The sequence below is a fragment of the Panthera pardus genome, unplaced genomic scaffold (assembly GCF_024362965.1).
Source record: "Panthera pardus isolate Hobbes unplaced genomic scaffold, ASM2436296v1 HiC_scaffold_24, whole genome shotgun sequence".
Lineage (NCBI taxonomy): Eukaryota > Metazoa > Chordata > Mammalia > Carnivora > Felidae > Panthera > Panthera pardus.
Window position 1 is genome coordinate 115,303,622 of NW_026526810.1, and position 26,363 is coordinate 115,329,984.

The 26,363-nt window shown below is 37.6% G+C and overlaps 1 protein-coding gene across 32 annotated transcripts in view; it reads left to right on the top strand.

The window, feature by feature from the left end:
- The window catches only part of NRXN3 (neurexin 3), a 1,570,655-nt gene that overhangs the window by 594,285 nt on the left and 950,007 nt on the right, over positions 1–26,363 (top strand). For 22 of the 32 annotated variants that reach the window (XR_008417276.1, XR_008417277.1, XM_053889672.1 and 19 more), the window contains 2 exons: positions 6,415–6,618; positions 12,586–12,612. Coding sequence is in view for 30 of the 32 variants with exons in the window: in XM_053889672.1 (XP_053745647.1) it covers positions 6,415–6,618; positions 12,586–12,612 (231 nt within the window). In the remaining 2 variants the exon portion in view is untranslated. The remainder of the gene's footprint in view (positions 1–6,414; positions 6,619–12,585; positions 12,613–26,363) is intronic. The other 10 variants (XM_053889667.1, XM_019427378.2, XM_019427374.2 and 7 more) reach the window with 1 other exon arrangement.

Genomic DNA, 26,363 nt, shown 5'->3' on the forward strand with positions numbered 1-26,363 from the left:
AAGAATATCAGTGGGAGAATGGTAGGGAAAAGTTGCCTGCCAGAAGCACCCTCTTTCAAGTTAAACAAAAAAGAGTATACCATTTAAATAATCATTAGCCTCAAGTAAAACTCAGTTTCCTAAATCTCAAAAAGTAGGAGAAAGATAAATGATTTGGAAACAAAGCCAAGAGGAATGGCCAAACAGGATGAGCCTGCCAACCCTGCCTGTGCTCCTCAGGTATAGTATTACTTAATTGATAAAAATATTGAAAGTTATCCCTAATATTTTTATAGAGGGAAAAGAAAAAGATTGAGTAGATGTTCTTATCTGGTCCCACCTGAGTGAAGAGTAGTAGAAATGGCAGTGGGAGGGAAATATCTGTAACAGACCCAGACAGTGGGACTGAGAATAAAAAGATAAGTCACCAGGGCTAAACAGATAAGAAGTCCTAATGCTTCCCCTCTACTGCCTTGGGATACACTCTTTAACCAGATGGGGTGACTTCTGCTCCAGGAACTTAAGGTTCAGAAATGAGAACATAGCCTTGGCAGCTAAATGAAGATTATGTACAGTCTTGATTGAGCTCTTTATCACTCCCCTCATTTTGTTCCCGTATTTTACCATCTCTCAAGCTACAGAAAATAACTCCATAGAACTAAAAATATGAAGCCATTCAACTGTAGATGACTCTGGGAATCAAGTCCCTGAAACTATGTCTGAACAATTAGAAACTCTGGACAGAGCCACCTGAGTATGAGCCGGAAAGTCAAGGACATGACAATGCAAGTATAAAACAGCAGAAGAAATAAAGTAAAATAAAACAAAGGAAGCTATATACATTAGAAAAGTCTAGGAATTTGGTCTAGAAGAAAATAAAGGACCAAAGAATTTCCCATGAGCTGTATTCTGTAGCTCATTTGGACTGTAGAATAACTTTAGAAATTTTAGTGGCTCAAGAATTTAAAGGAAAAATTTTAAAACAAATTAACTGAGTGAAAGGAAGAGGGAGATTACAGATGGAAGGGAGAAAAATGTGAGAACCAGAACAGTGCAGTCACATGACTAATTTGACAGAAGGGACAACTTCCAAGTACTAGTCCCTGGCTGTACATGAGGCAAAATCTTACACTCTCTGAACTGTGAAAGAAGTCTCCAATTCACACACATCAACAGAGAAAGGATTAAAATTAACTGACTACAGAGACATAAGTATAGTATTTGACCAATAAGTGGCTTATATTGGCCAGGGATAATACCTGCCAACAATAGGAAGGCACACTAAAAGATAAAAAGGGGGGAAAACATCTGAGCAGGGAAATCAGAGCTGTCACACCGCCATGAAAATATAAATCACGAAATTCACTCAGCCAGGTCATTAAACAAAGAAACAAATGGACAACAAGAACTAGCCCTGGTGGTGGTGGTGGGTGGGAGAGCGGAGAGCAGGACCTAACCTTGCTATAATCCATCATCTAAAATGTCCAGTTTTCATCAAGAAGTTGTGAGACATGCACAGCGGTGGGAAAATGTGACTGATACACAGGAATATATGTTGGCAATGGAAACTATCTTTGAGGGGCTCCAGATGTTGGACTTAGCAGACAGCCTCCATGGAAGTTATTATGTTAAATATGTTAAAAGGATTAAGAAAACTATGCTTAAAGGCTTAGAGGATTAAAGAAAAGTAAGATGCTAATGATTCATCAATTATAATGATGTATTAGTATTATCATTACAATTATCGTTAGTGTATGTATATGTGTATATATATATATAAATTTTCAACTTCTAAATTTCCATTTAGAGATTTTGCATACATACTATATAAATTTGGAGTTGAGAAGTGCAGTAACTCTAAGAAAATTCCCTAGAGAGGCTCAACAATAGATTTGAGTCAGCAGAAGAATCCGCAAAGTTGAAGATAGATTAATAGAAATTATAAATCTGAATAGAAGAAAAAAATGAAGATCAATGAACAGAATGTCAGGAAAATGTGGGGGACTTTTAAATGTCTCAACATATGTAAGATGGGAGCACAGGGACGAAAGGAGGGAAAAAGGGACAGAAACAAAATATTCAAAGTATTAATGACTGAAAATTTCCCAAATTTGATGAAAAACAGTCTCCACAGCAGAGAAGCTGAATGTACTCTAAGTAGGATAAATTCAAAGAGTTTACATCCAGGCCCATTGTATAAAACCATTGAACACCAAAGACAAAGAAATCTTGGAAACAGCAAGAGAAAAATAAATGACTCCTTGTGTATAAGAGCACTGCAGTGAGATTAACAGCTGATGTGTCTTGAGAAACAGTGGAGGCAAGAGACATGACAGCATTCAATGTACTGAAAGAAACAGAAGTGTCAGCCAGGATTTCCATATCCAACAGAGCGTTCATTCAAAAGTTAAGGCAAAATAAAGGCATTCCCAGGTAAACTCGGAGAGTTCACTGCTAGTATACCTGCCTTATGAGAACTACTAACTGCTTTAATTCTTCATGCTGGAAGGAAGTGACAGCAGACAGTAATTTGAATCTACATGAAAAAAAAAAGAGCTCCAGTAAAGGTAATTATGTAGGTAATGATAAAAGACAGCATAATTACCCATTTCTTTTTCTTTTTTCTCTTAACTGATTTAAAACACAATTGCAAAAAACAATATCTATAAAATTGTACTGTTGGGCCTATAATGTATGGAATTGTGATATATTTGACAATAAACCGCAAATGAATGAAGCTATATTGGAGAAAAGGAAATGACAGCAGATGGTAACTTGAGTCTGCAAGAAGAAATGAAGAGGGATAGAAATGGTAAATAATAAGCTTAATTAAAAAAACTCTATAAATATATTTGAGCTCTCCTTTCTTCTATTCGCTTTTTAAGAAGGCATGTTTTTAAAAAGCAATCATGATAATAGAATATTTTTGAGGTTCTAACACATATAGACATAATGTGAATAACAACAACACAATGAGGAGGAAGGGAAGAGTGTTGTGGAAGAGTAGAGTTTCTATATCTCACTGGAATTAAGCTGAGTATAGATATGAAGCATATTTTGATAAGATGTATATTGTAAGACCTGGAGCAACCACTAAGAAAGTAGCTCAAAAATACAGTTAATCGTTAAAGGAATGAGTGTGCTAGGATATATTAATTTAAGATGAAAGGGGATAGTAAAGGAGCAAAGAGGCACAAGATAGGGAAACTGTGTAAGTACCATTATGTAGGCATCCCATCATGTGACCTCTTAAAACTCATTAGACCAACTTGTTTCAGACTGAATAATTTCCTTATTCAGGCCTATTTTCTTGCCTCAAATAATTATTGTATTCATGGTGGGTGCTCCTTGTGTTTGAAATCTTTTAAGCAAATTAATAAGAATCCTGGAATGGATTTTTTTAGCTGATTCCTACACTAAATTTTCTGCTTCATCACCCTCCCCTTAAAAATATTGGGTCGAGGGGCGCCTGGGTGGCTCAGTAGGTTGAGCGGCCGACTTCGGCTCGGGTCATGATCTTGCGGTCCGTGAGTTCGAGCCCCGCGTCGGGCTCTGTGCTGACAGCTCAGAGCCTGGAGCCTGTTTCAGATTCTGTGTCTCCCTCTCTCTGACCCTCCCCCGTTCATGCTCTGTCTCTCTCTGTCTCAAAAATAAATAAACGTTAAAAAATTAAAAAAAAAATAAATTAAAAAAAAATATTGGGTCGATAATAGAACACACAGAAACACACACCAAGGTACACATTGAGATACATACTTTATTTGGTACCATTAGCTGTTTAACTGCATACTTACCTGATGCTCCCTGATACTACCAATACTGACATAAACATGCATTCATTTCGACTATGTTCTGGCACTACACATATCCAGAGAGATAAAAGTGACCATTACTTTTGGATTGTATTTAAGTTGAATACATCAAAACAACCATTTTAGGGCTCACTGAATACTCTAATGTCTCTTAAAAAGGAGTGTACATATGTATGTAGGTGAGTATAGTAGAAGGTACATAGTAACAGTGATTAATAGTGTTCTTAATTACACAAACACACAAAGAATTGTGCATATTTATATGTAGCATATTTAGAAATGGGTGTATTATCTATGTTTATATAATTTTATGTGTTCATAAATAATATACAGCTTTAAATAATGATGTGTGTATGACACAAACATATACACAAGAACACCACACTCTACCATGAGGCATTGTAGATGTGCTTTCAGTGCTTAGGAACATGGATGTGTTCATGGCAGAGCCCTCTGACAATTGGGCAGAATGGTTAAGGATATAGCTGTGAGAAACTGCCGGTGTTCGACTCACAGCTCTACCATTTGTTATCTGTGTTACCTGGTATCTATAAAATCTAATAATGATATTTTCTTCTTTGTGGTGTTCTTATAAGCATTAATTGTCTTAGTGCATGTAAAATTCTAACAAGCACCAGGCAAACGATGAGTTCTCAATACATTTTAGTTATCATTATTGATCTTTTCATTCTGCTCTTCCAGGAAATAAAATAGTTTCTTTCGCATCTGGACCATGTTATGTTTCCCATCTAAGAATGCATCTTCATCATATGTCTTTTATTGTGGCAGTGTCTGTAACTGTCAAACCTTTATTTGTAATCTTAGAGTTTTCAGATTGTAATGTACAGCCATTAGCATGTTGTGGGTATTACCCAGGTGGTGGTTGCTTCTCGGGAATAAGCAGGTGTATTTATATTGCTCATGTAAATAGGGTGGTGGTATGATGGTGACATAGACTGTTTTGAGTACCTTCCATGTGGTTGGGCTGGTATCTTCCTGATCTGGTTTTTTTTATACATAAAGGCAGACAATTTTTGTCTCTTGTTCACTGTTAGGCCCACAACACTTAGAAGAGTGCCAGGTACACAGCATCAGAAATGAATGCATCATGGTACTTCTCAATCTAAAACCATTCACTTCCCATATCTTCCCAAGTCCATTGATTTTATTGTAATATCAAAGAACAGTTATATAACTACTTCTCAAAATATGCTTGATGCTTTTGTTAAATTTAATAGCTTGTTTTTATCTCAGAATTCCCCTTCTTTCTTTCCTCTATGTATACAGATGCTATTTTATCTGTGACAAATCTGATGCCATCACCTCTTTCATTACAAACCCCATTCATCTACCAAGAACATCTCAGACTCTACCTTATCTTCTCTACTCACCTGCATACCACAGTCTTTGTGTGGCATGAATGCCCTGAATGCCCCTGGATTTATAGATATTTCCTGGGTCGGTCATTTAACCATTTGTATATTCTAGTACAGTTACTTCCACATGCCATGTCTCCCGTCATAGCAGGGTTCTTATCCGTTTCACTTTTGAACCCTCCATAGTACATGTAGGTAGGTAGCAACTATTTGGCAACAGTAAATATTTAATGAGGGCCCAGTGAGTGCCGGATACTGAGCCCAGTGACAGGTTGGCTTCATAGGAATGTGAGTGATCATTTCTGTGTTCTCTAAAAATATTTGCTAAATGAATGATTGAACAAATGCACATTTTGAGCAGCATGGTGTTGTAGAACAGGTCCTGGCTTTGGTATTGGACATACTGGCTTAAAATCCAGGCTGTCTGACTTTGAGATGTTAACATCTGCCTTCAAGACCCTTGGTTTTCTATTCAAAGTAGGAATGATAGATCCACGTTATAGCATTAAGTGAGATGATAACATAATGGGGTGGAGTGGGAGGAAGGGGGCTCCTAATCAAAGTGCTTGGACTAGAGAAGCATCAGATTGGGTAGAGTTTCTTCCTCATAAGAGTGCTATTTGAATAAAATGACTGACTGACTTTCAGGGTGTCATTATTTTTGTTGTTGTTGTTCTAGCTCTAGTTCTGTAGATCCTCTTTGAATGGGTGAAGCAAACTCGTATAGTGCCTGGCCACTAGGGCTGTTACAGGACCAGACCTGGGCTGCTGCTCTTTCCTCCTAGAAGCTCTGGCAAATGTCTGTTTGCTGTGCTGGTTAAAAATTTCTGTTTTCCTCCTATTCTTTATGAAATACTTCCAGGAGTCTAAGTTTTGTTTAATGCATTTTTGTTTTGTCTACAGCACGTAGAATTAAATTATTACTATTTGTGGGGGCATTAATACATTTACAAAACATCTTCATATCCATTATTTCATTTGGCACACTTGCTAAGTCTGTGAACATGGTAGGGCAGTGACCAGTGCCACTGTATGCCTTTTAAAGGCAAATAATGAAATAGAACCTCAGAGTTTAAGTGGTCTGCCCAAGGTCACATAGGTTAAAAGTGGCCGCACTGGAGGTCTATCCAACACGGGTCACCTGACTGCAAATTTGGTGTCCTCTCCTCCCTACTCTACTTACCCTGGAAGCAAAGAGAAACTCTGATATCCTTTATCCTGACATTCTCCTCCATTCTTCTTTGCAGAGGCGTCCATCTTGAGCTATGATGGCAGCATGTACATGAAGATCATCATGCCCATGGTCATGCACACTGAGGCAGAGGATGTGTCCTTCCGCTTCATGTCCCAGCGAGCTTATGGGCTGCTGGTGGCTACTACCTCCAGGGACTCTGCGGACACCCTGCGTTTGGAGCTGGATGGGGGGCGTGTCAAGCTCATGGTTAACTTAGGTATCGTATGAAGTACCCTCTGCCACTTCGTTTGGGCTTGTCTACCCTTTCTTTTCTGATTTTCATTGGTTTGATTGAATTCTTTGTTTGTTTCTTAAAAGTTAGCTGCTCACCTCTTGTTTAATAGATCAAGGATAAAACCTAACAGCAACCAACACCTTCTCCTTGTTTCTGCATGAGGTTTTGATGTCAATTTCTGGTTTCTGACAGTGGTGGTTTTTTTTTTTTTTACTAGATTATTTATTTTTTAAGTTTCCTTTCTTGGTTTTTTGGAACCGTTTAGCTTTGTGTAAAACACGCTACTTTGGTCCATCTTTTGATCAATCACATTGCCATTAAGTCCAACTCCTTGGTCACCACTCAAAACAGTCAAAGCTGAAGGCAGAGATAGGATAGCAAATGGAGGCAAAATGGAGGTTGGGTTTGAGAGAACTAAGCTTTGTGAGTAGGATGAGAGCTGCATTGTTTCTTTATCTACAATGACTATTCAAATGGGGAATTCTGGTGGCACTGGTATCTCTTCATACTTTAGCCTAGTGGGGAGGACAAGTCAGATTTTTTTCTGATGTCCCATTAAAGAAATAATCCTATAAGTTTATAGAGTCTCTGACATGTAGAAGGAGAATGTGGCTCCTGATATGTATCCTCTTCTTCCTTCCTGACATTCTTACCCATTATCTAGCAGCCCCTTTTATAAAGATTGTCCTGTCACACTGTTATTCTCCAATTTATCTGCCCTCCTCATGTAATACATATCAATTTTTCCTTAGTATTTAAAAATTATGACAGTTTTAAATTTGCAGCTTTATTGTTCTTCCACTGCAATTACATGTAACATATACTTTGGGAACTCCCCTCCTGATGGCCTCACATTCTCTCCTGCTACTGACCTTCTTGACTGGATTCTAATTGATCTTCTATGGAGAATGGGGACCTCTTGATTTCTGGAAGGAAAGAAACCAACCTCATTTCTACTCAGTAGAAAGTCAGTACCCTATGTCAGCAGGATGAGTAGTATGGCTGAGTTCAAGCTTCCTAAGCTATGGATTTATTTGGGTATATAGTATATGTTTGGATACAGAGCTCCTTCTTAAAGATTCCAGTGGAATGGGTTGTCAGAGGCTCGGAGAAGACATGATGAACAAATATACCAGACACAAGACCATATAAAACCTTAGATGGCCTAGTGGGAAGGTGGGATTTGGAATCCATACCAGTCTTACCTGCTGTCAGGTCAACTGGTTGTACTTGGAAAATGCCTACACTACAATCCTAAATATCTCTAGGACACAGAGGACTGTTTTGAGCAGTGGCTTTAGTTATGTCTCTTTTTTTCCTTCCAATTTGCAGCTTTTATAACACTATGCCCTTTTTCTTGTCCAACCTCATTTGATTTCTGTTGTTAGTGTGTCTCTTGGGTTTTTTTGTTGTTGTTGTTGTCGTTGTTTGTTTGTGTATGTGTGTGTTTGGTTATTTTTTTTTAATTTTTTTTTTTTGCTGGATCTTTGTGTTCTTGAGTTTTTAATTCTCCCCACCATCAACCATGGTAAATCAAAAGATGGTATTCAACCCTTCAAAGGCCCAAAGCCTGCGGCCCGCATAGCAAACAGCCTTGAGAACAGAGTGTACTGAGCAGCCTGCAGGGGCTGGCAATACCCCTGTCCCTTTCACCTTCCCTTCCCTACACCATTGTCCCTACCCCCATCAAAGCAACAAAAGAGCGTGTATGACCTAAAACCAACAACCAGTAGCTGATTGTCTACTTCTCTGAAAAATAGCAGAAGACATTTTGAAAAAATAAAAAAAAACAAAAAAATGAACCTAATGACTTAAATAGCTTACAGAAAAACATGACGACAATTCTTAACTCTGCATGTTTCAGAGCAAGAGAGAACCATATATATAAGGATGATTAGCCCCATGGGGCCCTGTGGAAATGTATACTGTCTTTAAACAGAAAATATATTTTTCTTCTTAGACGTTGTTTTGTAAAGATGAGAAAGCCAATGGTGGTAGGTCTCACATCTTAGGAGGAGAGATGGGATGGAGGAAGATAAAAAGGGATGAGGAAGGAGTGGACAGATTCTCTTACACACGCGCACACACACACACACACACACACACACACACACAATCAGAGGTCCCATGTGTATTCCTAGAAACCGTTGTTTTTCTGTTTTAAACTCTGCCTCAACTATGAGAGAAGTGCTTCTCAAGAAGACTACTTGACTTCTAGCACACACTCAGTCTAGCTCCTCTGAGGTAGAGATATCTTAGGCAAAACAGAGTAGGAGAACCTTGTGCTTTTCAGAAGCAATAGTGACTTCTTTTTCCCCTGAAGAGTAGGATTCATCACAATGACTGGTTTGAATTTCTTTAACTTTCTTTCAAACCTAACTTGAAAAACCTCACTGAAATTCCCTGTGCTTATGTATACAAAACTGTTCACATCCATGCTTCATTTAAAGGTTCTTCTTCCCTTCCCTCCCCAAATATACTCCTTTATGAATGTTTTCTCTCCTTATTATGAATTTATTTTTCCCTTTTCATTGGAAGAGGGAAGAAAGCATCTCTAAGTAGGGTTTGCATTCACATTTATTCCACAAGAATTAAATTCAACCGGATCAATTTGTTCACCATTTCAATTGTGTCTCTTTTGTAGCATATGCTCAAATGATATTACAGTTTATTTCAAATTGGTCACACATATAAGCTCATAATATAAAGTCTAGTATGTATATATTTCTCTGATGTAATGTATCCATCTCCTAAATGTCAAGGAGACTAGGCTTCCCTGAGGGTCTTGATCTCTGAAGACAGCAGATGTGGTAATAGCTGGTGTTGAAAAAGGTCCTACAACACTGCACATTCTTAAAAGTTGAGAGATTGGCTACTGATCAATCATATTTTGATCTCTTACAATTAAAACATATAATAATTTCATTATCATAGTATATTTAAAGATTTAAAAACCTTATTTCAGTCGCCCAATAACTTTATGAGATAAATCATGCAAATGTTTTTATGCTTACTTTTACAGATGTGAAACAAAGAAATGTTTGACTTTTCAAAGCTAACATAAAAAGTTGGCATTGGAGTTGAGCCTAGAACCTGACTTTCTAAAATGCTGGATCAACATGGGTTATCTGTTATCCCCACAGCTCAATACTGTGGATCAATGACGTGGTGGTCTTGATGACTGCTTTCGTGATGGTTACCTTTTAAACACGCACAGAGGGAATCTTTTTTCCTTAGTGTCTGGTTTGAATTGAGCCATATGGCTGAAAAGTCAGTCAGTATTGACACCTCATTTGTGGCCCTTAGAATCCTCAGCAGAATGCCAGCAACGCTTCTTCAGTGGTGGAGGCTCATAGGGAAGGCTCATGCAGTTTGGTTAATTGCATTCCAATTCTCCAGATGTTCTCTCTGGCAACAAAGACTTATTGACTGCCATTTACTCTGTGCATTGTTGAAGACACATTCACCTCTTCCGTGCTCTCAACCCAAATCTCATCAATCTAGAAAATAATTTCTCTTCATTTACTAAAATAAAATAGAAAAACCTAAATTAAACATAATGAACAGCACAGACATACACAGACATGCATATACCCCTCAGATACCTTGCCAAGGCTAAGGCAGAGGTAGAACTTTGGCTGCTACTGAAGAGAGATCTAAAGGATGTTGCTTTCCCAACCCAGTTCCCATGATTCACTTTTCATTAAAAAATACACCCTCACTATCAAGACCACCTTCTCAGAGCCTATGAGCAAGGCACTGGGGTACATATTTTTTTCCCCTTGAACTACTTATTCTTCAAGCAAAGAATCAAAATAACCCACCCCTTCTTGACTTAACCAGTTGTCTACCATCTTGAAAGCTCCAGTTCCTCACATTGGTTTAGAGACACCATTCAGTTCATGGAACCATTTGAGTGTAGCCAGCACCTCTCCCTAAACCAGGTCCTTGTCTAAGAATACAATCTTCAACAGCATAAGAATCCAAAGAAGAGAACCACTTCTTATTTATAGCTCTCAGGTTTGCTGCTTTAGGCCCACTCTTTCTCTTCCCTTCTCTCTTAAGCATGTGCATACACCTGTTTCTCCTGTCTCCTTAGTACATCAGGAAGGGACATCTCTCCAGCTTCGCCTGATGGTAGGTGCAACGGGTAGCGGAAGCCCCACCCCTTCCTCCCTACTTGCCCTCCTCCTTCCTAGTCCTCACCAGGGGCATGGCCTCCTCTGTTTGGTGATCGTACCGGTTGCTCCAGGGCTGTTTGCTCCCACTTTTCTGTTGCGGTTGACGACACATGACAAACCTAACCGCACGAAACCAAACCCAGATTTTTCTCAAGAGATGTTCTTCGGGGGAACAAATAAGCATCCTGCCTCCTTCCTCAGAATGAGTGGGTGTCATATATTTCTCCTCTCTGGATTGCACACAGTTTCATTCTGCCCTGTCCTTTGCCACTGGTTCCTTTTTCACTTGCTTTCTTAAAATCGTTTACTTTGGGAAATTCAAATGGTGGCATTATCCGTGAAGAGTCCTGCAAACTATTGGTTCAACTTTAGGCAGAGGAGCTCAGTTTCTAACTAATTTTCCCTGTAACTTTTTTTTTTTCCTTTTCTTGTTTTACTTCTACTTTTTAGTATCTAGCTTTAAACTAATTGATATTGGAATTCCCACATGATATATCAAATTTATCTTCAACTGGGCAACTTTGTAACAATTAATCAGACATTTTTTAACCATTCTACCTAATCCCCTACCAATAAACATTGACTCTACTCAAAACCTTTTGTGCTGGGTGTCCACGACTCTAAAGACATACTAATAAAAGGATAGATACTCTGATCTCTGGCATAGGATACCCTGTCTGGTTACCAGCACTGGAAAATTAGCCACCCTTTCTTCCCTTTCCTTCCCATTAAACAATAAAAAAAAAGAATTTTCTCCCCTCAAGATGCAGAATCATAGAATGAAATAGGTAGGATGTCAAAGGTGCCTGAGACCTCCTCCCCATATACCTGTCTCGCCTTCTCCTTGAATGCTATAGGCATGTGATTTAGTCTGAGCATTCAGGCAGGAAGACGGAGATGGGCTTCATGAGTGGGTTGGTCTGGGAGCCTTTGAAACAATAGCAGAGAAACCAGTCAGTTGTATTACCATCATACAGCTCCTTTTACCCTACACCCAACCCCACCTCTCTAAAATCTGGGATGGGTGTTTGTGCGGTTAGCTGTTTGCAAGTGGCCATTTTATGACAGGAAATGACCAGGTGGTATTAACCCTTTCCTTATATCTAGGGATAACGGCAGCTCTGCCTACGCAAATTTTTAGAGCATCTGGGGCCCAAGCAAAGAAGAGGGTGGCGGGAGTTTGTTTTTAGAAAAAGAGAAAGGGTTAAATACTACACTGAGAAACTTCATGAACAAATCTTTTAAAAAATTAATATGTCAGATTGGTAATATATCTTTGGAATAGTAATACAAAAATTGTGTCAATGCTACTTTTAAAGACAAATTTTGAGAAAAATCATTATGGGGGCAATAGAATATAACCTGCATTTGGTGGGGAAATTTTTGCATCATTTTCCAAGTTGAGCAAAATTAATATTTCGAAGTTCAGGTTTGAAATACTTTATATAAATGAATAGGTTTTTGAAAAAAAAAAAGGAACAGCATATTCGGTGTCTATTGTGGATATATATGTATATCAGTATATATCTCTATACATATGTGTATATATATATGTGTGTGTGTGTATATATATATGTATCCAACTTTACTAAATAATATACTGTACATATACACCCACCCTTAAACTTGTACATACTATATATATATAAAATGGCCACATTTCTTGCGTGTGTCTGTCCCCGGAAGGGTGGACTGATTGTTTTTGGATGTCTGCAGCTGTTACCTTGAAGGATGCGATTTCATCTTTCATTTATTTTTCCCCATCTAGACTGTATCAGGATAAACTGTAACTCCAGTAAGTTTTCCCTCAAGTTTCATTTTGTTCTTAAAAAAGAAAAAAATTGGCTTTATTTTGTTTACTGTTTTATGAGCTGTTTTTTATTTGAATTATTTTATGTTCTGACTATGGAGTTGTGGGGGTGGGGGAGCTGGGGTTGACCAGATGAAGGGCTGGTGAGGGTAATGGGCTGAGTGTGGCTCAGGGCTTGGTTTCTGAACTGGGGCGGGTCCTCTCTTCTTTCCTTGCATTTGCTTTTTATGCAGAAAAGGAGGAAAGGGCACCTGTATAAGCAAACAACTTGAAAATGAAATAAATGGTAATTTGTTGTTTTGGGGAAATAATCCTCAAGGGTGGACCAAAAAAAAAAAAAAAAAAGAGCAACCAGAATGCACTTCTCCACTACCAAAAGCTTCAGAAAATAATGGCAAAGTTCATGACCCAGAAGGTGACTGCCAACTCTGACGTTTCTTTCCTGGCATTTATCACTGTAGGGATTTTTTTTCTCAGAGGGTAGGCAAAGCATTGTTCTTGGTGATAATGTAACATTTTAACCAAAGACTCGAGACACAGTCTGGCTCTTCTGAATGAAAAATTGCAGCCTATTATTTTTACTTTACCCCATTCAAATATTCTGGTTCTTGAAGAAGAGTGTTAATGAAGTGCAGGCTGAATATTATGTGTTTCTTCTTCTGCCTCACAAAGGAACATTAACTGGAGTCATGAGGTAAGAGAATAGGAAGAGGAAGAGGAAGGATGGGCAGAAAGAATGTTTAGTTGATAAAATAAATGAAGGAAGAAATATATTTTGAGTCTTATAGTATATCAGTTAAGACAAATAACTAAGGTAATTAGGGTAATTAGCTATAATAAACAATCCCAACATTTTAATGGCTTGACAAAAGAAAGATTTATTTTCTTGTTCAGGCAGAATTCAATACCAGTGACAGCTCTCTTCAAAGACATAATTCAGGCATCTAGGATTCTTTTATGACCTGGGTCTACCACTTTGGAGTTCTTCACTTCCAGCCATATCCATAGGGTAAAGAAAAAGAGCTTGGATGGTTATGCATTGTGTTTTTATTGTCTTGCCTGTAAATGATGTATACAGTATATCACTTCTGCCCATATGTTGTCAGATATGACTCCATCCAAAATGCAAAAGGAAGTTGGGGAATATGGTTGTCCTGTGGACCCAGGAAGACAAAATTAGATTAGTTCAGCATCTAACACACATAATTCTCAGTATTATCTCTTAATTTTTTGCTTCTTTTCTTACTAGGGTCTTTCTGTAGGAAAAAAATAAAAAGGAAATAATTCAACTTTTATATTTACTTGTTTGTTCCATCACATTAGATATTTTATAGGTGCTACTAGTTTAACCCTCTTTCTTGGGAGATTATTTCATCAGGATGACAAAGTAATAAAGCCCAAATCCACTTTCTTTTTGTCTTTTTTTTTTTTTTTTTGGGAGGGGGAGGGAAATGTTCCATGTAAATTAACTAAAGAAATATAAAAAAAATCGATATAAACAACCACTTCCTAAAGTAGAGTGTTTTATGCTTGTCTTGGCGTCACTTTCAGCTAATTTAAGCAGCGTCCTATTTTGCTGTGTTTAAACATTTCTAATTAGCCAGAAATTTCTCATGATATTTAGATCATTAAAGGCCTAATTGAAACATCCTTTTTTTCTAAAGACTGGTGTTTTCTCTTTCTTTTAAGCAGCTTTATTGAGATATAATTTCCATACCACAAAAATCATCCACTGTAAGCTTACAATTCAGTGATTTTTATTCAATTTATAGAGTTGTCTAGATACCAGCACAATCAAATTTTAGACCATTTCCATCACTTCCCCCAATTTCCCTCCTGTCCATTTGCAGTTACTCCCTGGTCTTACCTTTAGCCCCAGACAACTACCAGTTTGCTTTTATCTCTATAAATTTGCCTTTTCTGGGCTTTTCATATAAATGGAATCATATACTATGCAGTCATTTGTGTCTGGCTTCTTAAAAAAACATATATATGCATATATATAACAAAAAACAAAAAACATATATATGTACATACATACATATAACAAAAAACCATATATGCATATATGCATACATATACACACATATATGTGTGTGTGTGTGTGTATATATATATATATATATATACACACACACACACATATATAAAAGTTTTTTTCATTCGCTTAATATTTAGAAGGAAATAAGATGGAGCTGAGCATGAAGGTGGAAAAATCTCATTCAAGGTTGAATCTGGCGTCTTCTGGCATAGATGCCTATTTGCAGAACAGAGAACTGAGGTAGTTATTTGATCAGAATATCAGGATTTGCTTTTTGTGCTCTATCCAGACTTTATCTTGTAACTAATTCCACATATTCCATCTGATCAGCCATGAAAAGTCATCGTAAGACAAGTTCCAGAATTCTTTCTTCTAGGAAGACAATACCTCTTCTCCAGGTCATATATGCTAGCAGGTTTTCTAAACCTGATAAAAGATTTTCTATTCAGAGCCACCAAAACCATCACTGAGAGGAAATATGTCAGCAAAGATGTGTTCCCTACTTTGATCACAGTATAGAAAGAGTATAACTAGTTTTAGTTCAATATTTAGATAAAGAGCCAAGATTGGATTTTGGAAATCAACTTTGAATTCTTAAGATAAAGCTTTAACATACCAAGGAAGTTAATTTTGGCTTGAACATGAGAGAATATATAGTGCCCACTAACTGAACAGTGGTTGAATAGAAACAAAGGAAAATAAAGCGTGAGTCCTTTAATCTAAGCTCTTTAGTGCTGAGGCATGTAGATTGTACTGAGAGTAGTATAGAGTCACAAAGTAAGAGTGTTACATTTTCTTAAAGTTAATTTTAATTGTTGATTTGGAGTAAAACCTTGAATTGAAACTAAAGTGATATATTATGCAGAAGAATGCAAATAAATGTGAATCCTATTTAGTTCATGAATTTTATGTTATAAGAAAAACTAAGAGTCAAAGACATGTCATTTTTATTATGTATCTTCTCTTTTCCATCCCTGGCATTATTGGCACTTGGGTGGAAAAGTACGAGAAGGCTATGCAACTGAAACCGGTACAGGTAATCAGAACCCCTAAACTCCTCTCCCTGTGGACTAGATGTCAGAATTCATAGTTCACTCTATTATAGGATCTCAAGTTGTTTCCGTGATAGGCGTGCAGATCTTTCTTCTTAAGCAGTTTTTGGGATAAGGTTGATTTGTATCCTGAGTTTGAGAGAGAGGAATTTTCCTCTTTTCTCTCAGTCTTGTCTGCAGGTGTCATTTCAGTAGAAGTCAGAGGGTGTTATTGCTTACATTTCAAAGCAGAGTTTCCCCTTACCCCTTGAAGGGACATGCTGAATCAAACTTTGACCATGTTTGAACGTGAGGTCGTGAACTTTTGCAGTAATTCTTTTTTTTAGAATGCCTGTCCCCTGGAAAGTCAGGTAAGATACAGAATTACATCATCTATGGGATTTTGTTTTTCTTCATCTGCTGCCAAACATTTGGGGAAATGGCTGTTTCCAGGGGTTGGTGTAACACCCTTTTTAATGGAGAAAAGAGCATGGAAAAGAAGGATGATCTAGTATAAGGAGAAACATTGGGCCAGGATAGAGGACAGTGATCTTGAGAGAAAAGCCTCTTCTTTTGGACTTTGTTGGCTGGTCCTTCTGTCAGTGACTTTGGCCCACCTCCATGCTGAGGGTTTCCAAGAAGAAGAAACATTGTTTTTAAAACAGCTTCTCTACCTTCCTTCCTCTCTTTGTCTTTTCCAATTCCTTGTCTTTCCACCTGGTATCTGTGGATGTACTTATCATTACTCATTCTAAATCTTGCTACCCCTGCTTTCCAAATCCTCCAAGAATACCACATCATAAATTCTTCTCTGGCTTCAATCACCAAACATATATTAGTGTACGAATCAAGGTCTTTGGCTGAAATTGGGACATTGTTGGATTTGGTTCAGTTGGCTGGATTATTCAAAAACATATAAGGAAATTCCAGCTTAGAACATACTTTAAAATAGCAAAAGATCAACAGAGTTGGCAGGCATCATGGTGATTGAACTGTTGGGTGGCCTGAAGCACTGCTAAAGAAAACAGGGATGCTTTCTGGGGAATTTCTGGAGGAAATCACTTGTTCCTGTGGTTTCAGTTCTTTGAGGCTGGCAGCACCCTAAGAACCATGCAGTTTCGAAACAGGTATGGACTTCTTATTGGTCTCATGGATGTTTGCTCAAATCAAAGTATGGAAAAAGGTTTGTTGTTCTTTACCTTGTCTGATTCTGACTCTGCTGTACTATTTCCTAGCCCCTAATTTATTCTCTCCCTTTCAAGCCGTGCATAGCATAGCTTGAATAAACATAGTGGACTTACCTTAATTATGTATGAATTTAGCATGAGTGTATTTCATGAACACATATAAATGAATATCAATTTCATTCTTTTGGTTTTTTTTGTCTCTCTGTTCTCTGAAAGGCTAATTCCTCTGTGTATGGTCATTTTCTCAATCTTTCTAAAAAGATTCACCTGGAAATCGTGAGTTTGTGTACATTCCTAGCTATTGAGGCAGACGTAGAACCCCCTCCTCCAACTACTTTGAACTTGAAGTCTCAATTTATCTCTAACAAGGTTCGTTTTTTCTTCTCAGACGTAAAGGAGAAAAAAAGTAGAGTGCCATGCAAAAAAGTATATTGACCTTAAAACACTTGAGTGTCGCACTGTAATCATGTCAGAGAACAGCTTTGGTAATCCTGTCCACTTCCATAGACTCTGTTATCTTTGGAACATCATAGAAATGCACAATTATATAAGAGCTGTATGAAGATAACATCACAAGGATATGATACCTCCAAGTCATACCTCTGAAGGCCACTAGTATTTACTAAATATTCCTTCTCTTGCACCTGCTTGCCTAGCGCCTGGTTTTTGCCTTTTGCGTTAGCTTCTGTGCCTTAGTCTGTTTTTAAGCAGACTCAATTTCCAGTGTTTTGGCCAAGTCAACAGCGTGTGGGTGTTTCTTGCTTAATTTAGGCATAGCTTAGTGAACTGCAGTTTTTTAAGCTAGACTTTCATTTTTTTTCACTTCCTTTTTCTCTTTCTTCCCTCTGTATGTTATCAGTCTATGTGGCTTTATCTTTAGGTCTGGTATATCTAGAAATTCCAGAGCTGACTTGTTTAGCTCATCTCTTTAATTCAGAAATTCATACCTCAGGTCACCCAGGAAGGCTCACTTCTTCACTATTAAAAGTTTTCTGAGAAGGAAATTCTAGAACCCTCTTTGGTATTTGTTCCAATATTTGGATAACCTACCTGCTAGTCATTTGCCTGGCCATATCACTTCTCTTAGAGTTTTAGCGGAGATGGAAAATCACAGAGCAAGATCTTCTATATGAAAATGTATTGTGTATCAAACTCTCAACATCACACCTGAGATTCTATTTCCATACTAAATGATTATGCTTACTTTTCTACTCTTCTCAAAATCTGATTTAAAAAAGTATATATAATTTTGTTTCTCTTTGGAATGTTTTATATTTTTTATAATGTAAAAAATTGTACTGGAACAAATGTAAAGTAGAAATTCTCACTGTCATCCCTATTCCTAGAGTTCAAATTCTCTTTCTCAGAGGCAACCAGAATTACCAGTCTTTTGTATATTCTCTCAAAGATAATCTATGAGTATACAACATAGAGTTGTAACCATATTGTACCCCTCCTCTTTTCCCTCCTTGTCCTTCTTGACACGGTATTAACACATTCTTTTGAATCTTGTCCTTTTTCACTTAAAATGTTCTAGGGACTGTTTCATCTAAGAATATTAAGGTTTCCTTTGTCATTTTTTTTTAACATTTTTCATTTTTGAGAGACAGAAACAGAACATGAGCAGGGGAGGGGCAGAGAGAGAAGGAGACACAGAATCTGAAGCAGGCTGCAGGCTGTGAGTGGTCAGCACAGACCCCTATGTGGGGCTTGAACCCACCAACTATGAGATCATGACCTGAGCTGAAGTTGGATGCTTAACTAACTTAGCCACCCAGGTGGCCCTCCTTTATTCTTTTTAATAGTAACATAATACTGCATTTTATGGAGATACTATAGTTGATTAAATCAGCACCCTGCTGATAAGCATTTATTTTTATTACTAATGTTTTTTAGCTTTTCACTACTACAAAAAGTAAGAAAATGCGTGTTTTTGTTTGTTAGTCTTTGTGTGTATGTACATGATTATCTATTGGATAAATCCCTAAAAGTGGAACTAACTAGGTCAACAGATAAGTGCATTACAAAAGGTGATAGATATTGCCCAGTCGTCCTCCAAAGAAGTTGTACAGATTTACATTTCCACCAGCTATATCAGCTATAAATGAATGTTTGTTTCCCCTTACCCTTGCCAAACACTGTATAATCACGCTTTTTATTCATTTTCTCAAAACAGCTCTTTAAAATGTTGCTGTCACATATTCCATTGAGAGCCACTGTCACCCATACATCTTTTCCATCCATCCTCTCCTTCAAGTGTATGTAGGGACCCTTGTTATTAGAAACTTTGGTGAGGACTTAGCCCAGAAATCTTTCAACGCAAATATACTGCAGCAGTATTTCACATCTTGTTTTTGTTTTTAATCTTGTTTTTGTTTTCTAGGAAGCAGGGGTGTTGTAGAAAGATGGCAATGTGTTATGGTAATTGTGTGATTTCCCTCTTATACTCCTGTTTATCTACATTAGAATCCCAGCAATGAGGTGCTTTAGTGCAATTACCAAGAGCAAGGAGGAATCTGGAACCAAATAGCCTGGGTTTAACCTTTGTCTCTAACACTAATGATCTATGGGTCTTTGGACAATTTACTTCAGCTCTCAGTTTTCTTAATTGTAAAATGGGCATGATTATAGGATCTGCTTCTCTGAATGAGAACAGAACCTAGAACATAATATGTGCTATATGTGTGGTGGTGGTGATGATGATTAATACTGTCATAGTATTATGGCTGAAAAGATGATCTTTTGATAACTATCCTTGTCCAGGAATGGATAGCTACATATTCCTAAAACCGTACTTGGTAGCTTAATAGATGCCCGTAAATTAAGCATCCTACTGTCTCCAGTCAGTTACTCAGGACAATAGTAAACACTTCAAGGCCATCAGAGTTGCATTGGATTTTGCACCAGTAACATTACTAATAAGACTATTGATGAGACCATTGTGAGGTCATACTGGGATTTTTTTTTCCATTCATTGCATTTTGATAAATAAAAACTTGATCTTAACCCAAAACTAATGAAAATACTTTGACTTCATGAGTTCTTCTGTGTTTGTTTCTGGGAGTTTGACATCATTTAAAAAAAAAAGCACTTAATAGTGTTCTAAAATGAAAATATTATCTGTAAAATGTACAGGTCTGATTAGATGATATCATCACATTTGTGACTTTAATAACATCTAATATCAAGTTCATATACTCTAAATGGGAACCAAAATAAAATCTAATCAGAGAAGTAAGAGCTTTTGCAGCAAGGGTATAGATTTCTGGCTAAAACATTACTGTCTGTTCAACTTCCATGGCACATTCCTGTTACGGCTTTAAAAGTCAAATTCATGCAGACCATAATTAGAAAGGAGAGCTAGTTCACCAAGAGGAGAAAAGAGTCACCCTCTTTTTAGGAGATCTGGTATTTTAGTTTCAACCAGTTTGTTGAAGCCTAGTGTGATGAATCAATATGTTAAAGATTCACACCTGTACCTTTGGGTAACTAAAATCACACATATATGCCATACAAAGGCTGGTGGCTCAGTCGTTATCAGATCTGTATGTGATTCATATGTGATGCCCATTAATGGAAAAGTAATGACCATTTAGCAGTTAGAACTGCAGTACAATCCATCCCCAACTTCTAGGAATGTCCTTTGAGAGCCGATTAAAAGAGATACTAACAGAAGAAACTTCTCCTTCAGTGGCTTTAGCTAAGGCCACTTTTTCTCTGATTTAAAAATGGTCCCTGGGCTCTAGGATACAAATATATCACCTTTTGGTTTGCTTCTATTATGTAGTGAGCTCCTGGTTTAGAAAAGTCCACTAAGGACGGGGCTTTAACAGTTTTTGTTCATCTGGATTTTAGATGGGGTAAACAGATTGGGATCAAGTACCCAGTTAAAGAGTAGATAGGAAGCGAGAGTGACACAGTAAATTATAAATAAGTGGCTTCAAAAAGAGAGTGTGTTTTGTCTCATCAAAGGAAGAAGTAGAGGAAATAGCAGAAAAGGAGAAAACAGATTTAAGTTAACTGTTAACTCAAGTTAACTCAAGTTAACTCAAGAGTTAACTCAAGACCTCACAAAGTATAAGCAAAGTTAATAGAGTTATTGGATTCTAGGAAAGATTGCTAAATGAAGGAGTAAAGTTTCTCTAAGCATCTTAAAAATAGGCAAACACCTTGCAAACCTAGGAATGATCTTATGTGAACTACCCAGACAAGAGAGGCTATATAGACACCTAGAAGTGTTTACAAATCACAGTTCAGGCCATTGTACTTAATTGTGTTAAATTGGTGTCTGTAATTTGGACATATGTGCATACATATAGTGGTATCTTATGTCAGCACAGTCTGAAATTTTATGCTGATATTTGCCATTGTTTGATTTTCATGACCTAAAGCTACTTGGATATAGGATATGCTCAATAAATACTTAGGTCAGTGAGGTGATGAAATGTGCCCATCCCTCTACCTTAATTTATTATTTATATAAATACTCTTCGTAAAGGTACAAGCTGAAAAACTATGACTTTTTGTCTCATCATTGTAAAGGAAGAAAATTAACCAAAGAATGAATTTGGTCTCTTACCCTTGAAACCTAAAAGAATACATATTACTTTCTCTGTAAAATCAGAGATTCCAGAGAAAATGAAGATTTTGGTGAAGTCTTATTTGGCCAAGTTTTGGTTGAGATCAAGAAAATTTCATAAAGCAAGATAAATGTGTATTAGTAAATATTGTATGTTGTCACTCTTCCTTGTTATTCCAAGAACATTCATTGAGAGTTAACTGGATTTTAGATGTTGATGCCAGTTTTAGGGGTTTATACTATGGATTTCCAAGGAAAATGCAAAAGGAATGCTTATATATATATATTGGGCACCCTCCCCCTTGTTTTCATTTTCTTTTTCTCTAGAGAAATTGGAACTCAGGTGTATGTACAGATGGCTCCTGACTTACAATAGTTTGGCTTATGATTTTTTTTTACTTTATGATGGTGTGAAAATGATACACATTCAATAGAAACCATATTCTGCATTTTGATGTTTTCCTGGGATAGTGATAAGCAGTATGGTACTCTCTTGTGATGCTGGGCAGTGGCAGTGAGCCATAGCTCCCACTAAGCCATGCGATCACGAGGGTAGATAAGCCATACACTTACAGCCATTCTGTTTTTCACTTTCAGCGCAGCATTCAATAAATTTCATGAGATATCCAACACCTTAGTGTAAAGTAGGCTTTGTGTTAGATGATTTTGCCCAACTGTAAGCAAATATTCTGAGCATATTTAAGGTAGGCTAGGCTAACCTGTGATATTTGGTAAGTTAGGTGTATTAACTGCACTTTCTATTTATAATATTTTCAACTTAATGATGGATTTATTGGGATGTTCACCCCATTGTAAGTTAAAGAGGATCTACATCTCTACAATCCTGGGGCATCTGGGTGGCTCAGTTGGTTAAGTGTCCGACTTTTGGTTTTGGGTCAGGTCATGATCTCAACAATTTCATGAGTTTGAGCCCCACATGGGGCTCTGCACTGACTGTGTGGAGCTTGCTTTCGATTCTCTCTTTCTCCCTCTCTCTCTCTCTACCCCTCCCCTACTCATGCCGTCTCTGTCTCTCTCAAAATAAATAAATAAACTTAAAGAATTAAAAAAATCCAGATGAATTTCTCACAGATTTTGTTCAGGGATGGTTCATTTCAACATTTCAGTTCAACATAATAGTTTCTTTTCTTCACAATTCATTTGACCCTTGAACAGTGTGAGGGGTAGGGGTTCCAACCTCCTTGCAGTTGAAGACCAACATATAACCTTTGACTCCCCCAAAACGTTACTATTAATAGCCTGCAGTTGATCGGGAAGCCTTATTAATGACATAAAGAGGAGATTAACACATTTTCTATGTTATATGTATTATATACTGTATTCTTACAATAAAGTAAGCTAGAGAAAAGAAAATTACTAAGAAAATCATAAGTAAGAGGAAATATATTAACAGTAGTGTCCGAGAAAAAATCTGCAAATAAGTGGACCTGCACAGTTCAAACCCATTTGTTCAAGGGTCAACTGTATATGTGTATTCCTTGTGTTGAGGTCCTGGACACTGGTATCTGACCACTTGCTGGGAGCCAAGTGAGGTGAGTTCCTGCTCTCCTTTCAACACCAAATATTTCAGACACTAATTTTGAGTAAGAATGGTGTTTGTTTTCCTTTCTACTTTTGTACAATTTCTTTTTGTACTCTAATCCATTTTATTTATCTAATACACAATAAGATTTACAAGGTGACAAGTTTAATAAGTATTAGTGTTAGGCACAGTTTATATTTTGAAAGTTAGGAAGGGCCACTTTATCAGTGATCTGTAAGATGTGCTAACATTATCAACCAAACTCTGCATTCCTGTTTGGTGAGAAGATAAATAAATCAATGGGCATACATCCCTTTCATTGTTCCTAAAAATGCATATGTATGTGTGCATGTGTGTGCAGGTCTGTGTGTATTCTAGCAGGTGTCAGTTACATGTTAGGAGAAGGTTTAATTTGAATTGTTTCCAGAACAATTAGCCACAAAGTGTAAGTCTACCTATTGATTCAGAGCATCTCAACAAACACAGTTTTTCTCAACTTTAGCACCAATTTTGGGAAGAAAACTTAGAGACCAGGAGTTGTTGCTTTTAAAAGAAATGGAGTAATTTGCTGGCTGTTCTGTTGACCAAGTGACTAAAATAACAGAGCTTTCTAACATAAAGATTATTGGAAGATAGGGAAATAAACCGTAAAGGGATATATAAATTTTCCTTCCAAAGATAAAGTTCAGAGTAAATCTGATTATGTAATATCTGAACACTAAAAGATTACACCGTTATCACCAAAGCCTTGTGCTGGCACTTTGTCAGAAGCAGTGTTCAAGGTGGCCCCTGGAAGGGCCCTCATTAGGGAGTAGAAAGCAAGAGAAAATATCAAGGGGTAAAGGCAGGAGGTATGGAGTTTACTTATAATGATCTAAGTGTTCATCTTCCTGAATAGCTGATGTTACATTGCAGTAGAAAGAGGTTAAAAGGCATATGTGTTTGAGAAGAGAGAGAAAATGTATCAGAGATCATGTCTCCTGAAACAAAGTCCTGAATACTTATGAGCTCAGGATCTTCCCAAGAGACCTGCTGGAGCACATTTTTTAATATCAACATATTATAAGTGGGAAACCAAGGCTTATGGAATCCAAGTGCATCACCTCAGGTCTCAGAGTGATTAGTAACAGGCTTGAATCTTCATAAATTCCATTTTCTGATTCTTTCTTTAAAAATTTTTAATGTTTATTTTTGAGAGAGAGAAAGACAGGTGTGAGCAGGGGAGGGGCAGAGAGAAAGAGAGACACAGAATCTGAAGCAGGCTCCAGGCTCTGAGCTCTCAGCACAGAGCCTGATGTGGGGCTTGAACTCATGAACCACGAGATCATGACCTGAACTGAAGTCAGATGCTTAAACCAACTCAGCCACCCAGGTGCCCCTCCGCTTTCTGATGCATAATCAAATGAACATTCTATGTCACCTAAGTCACACTATCTTATAATGATACCACAGGACATTTTTTTTCTTCAGAATTAGTAAAAAGAAAAAAGAAGGGGTTAGGGACCACTGCAAACGTACAAATTAGAGAGGATATTATGACCTAAACTCTTGGATGTGGTAGGAACAGCCACATAAATAGAATGAAATTTAATTCTGAACCTTGGAGATGACAGAAATAATATTGGTATTATCCACAAGTGTGGGCAGGTTCAAATCTGTAGCATACACAGAGGGCTTACTCCTCTGTTGCAGGGGTAATAAAGAGGAAGAAAATTGGAAACACTGAAGGGAGAGGGAAGAAGGCCCCCTTATTTCCTGTGAGTCGGTTTCCTGTGATAGTCAGTCGGGGAGCCCTTTTCCTTCCTTCCATCCCCAGAACCTGAGGGAAAGGAACTACTCTCATGGCCGGAATGAAGATGCCCACAAGAGTGGGATGGCGAGAGCAGCAGGGACAAAAGGCTTGAAAGGAGCAAAAACAGCAGATGGCCCCAACAAATTTGTGCAGGACAGGCAAAGAGAAAGAGAAAGGGTGCACAATATCCCTTATGGAGCAGCAGAAGAGCAATGTGTCTTATCACTGTAGAAAAAAATCAGTATTTTTCTGATCTCCCAGAGAAAAAGAAAATGCAGAGGAAGATGAAGACAGTGTGATGAAGCCACTGGGCTAGGGAATGGTTAGAGAATGCTTACAACTGTCTTGTGAGAAGGAATTAATATTTGAAATTAAACTCACACGACGTACCTGTCAATAGTTGGAACGTTTAACTTAACTGTTTTACTCACGGATTGTTATTTACAGGCAAACCCTTTTGATGAAGGAACCCATTAAAAAAAAAAGGCTTACCAATTGTCAGGAATAGAAATGCTAGATATTGTAAGACCCAGGTACTTGTCCTTAGCTGAGTTTATCCACACCTTTACACACCTGGTGGAAAACAGAAGTGTGAGGATCTCACGATTAACATCTCAAAGGCATGAAAATTAAATACCAAGTGAAGACACTACTCCATTCTTTCCCCTCCAGATTTTCCCTGAACCATTTCCTCTGTCACAGCAAAAATGGATGCTAAGTCCATTCACGAGGACATATGCAATAAAATTTTGAAAAGCTTTGCTCTTATATAAAGTGCATCAACTTCACAGATGGCTACTAGTTTTAGTAAAATAATAGCAAAGATGGGGTGTTTTTTTGCATGCCAGGCATTGGGATGAGCAGTTTGCTTGCATAATCTTATTTAATCTATATTCCAATCTTATAAAGTCGATGTTATCTTCATTTTAGAAATGAGAATTAATTATGCAAAATGCTTGCCCAGCTTAAGATTCAGTCTTTTTGATCCCAAAGCCACAGCTGCTCTCCGTGGCACATAGTGTCTCTTCTGCTTAGATGCTGCAATGTGCATGCTCAAATATAAGCAGTCTACCACCCAGGACAAATGCTGATGGTTCTCATGCAAGATGCCGTTCTAGTCACCAGTAGTTCCTGTTTGGTTTTTAGGTTAATCTTTCTGTAACCTTGACCTTTACCACACTCAGGCTTCCTTTCATCAGCTTTATGGGCACATTAGTGGCCCATTTTTGTTCATAACTAGTGTCTAAGGCACTGTTTAATTCTATGACTGAAAGTTCCTTAGCATTTAGGGATGCCTAGGGGATGAATTAGGAAGTATCATACAGGCATGGAGATGACTAAGAAGGGAGCAGTGCTAGAATGCTGTAAGTGATCATAGCTTAGTCATCTGTGTGCCCAGTGCTTTGTTGGCCATCCTTTTGTAATATTGGTAGTCCTTGTTGGTTGTTTTTTTTTTTTTTTTTTGTCTCTGTTGTACTCTCGTACTCTCGTCTTAGCAAACAGATTGTGGTCACTCAAATTTCCTGAGGTCTCGTACACTTCTCTTCCTACCTTCATGCTTTC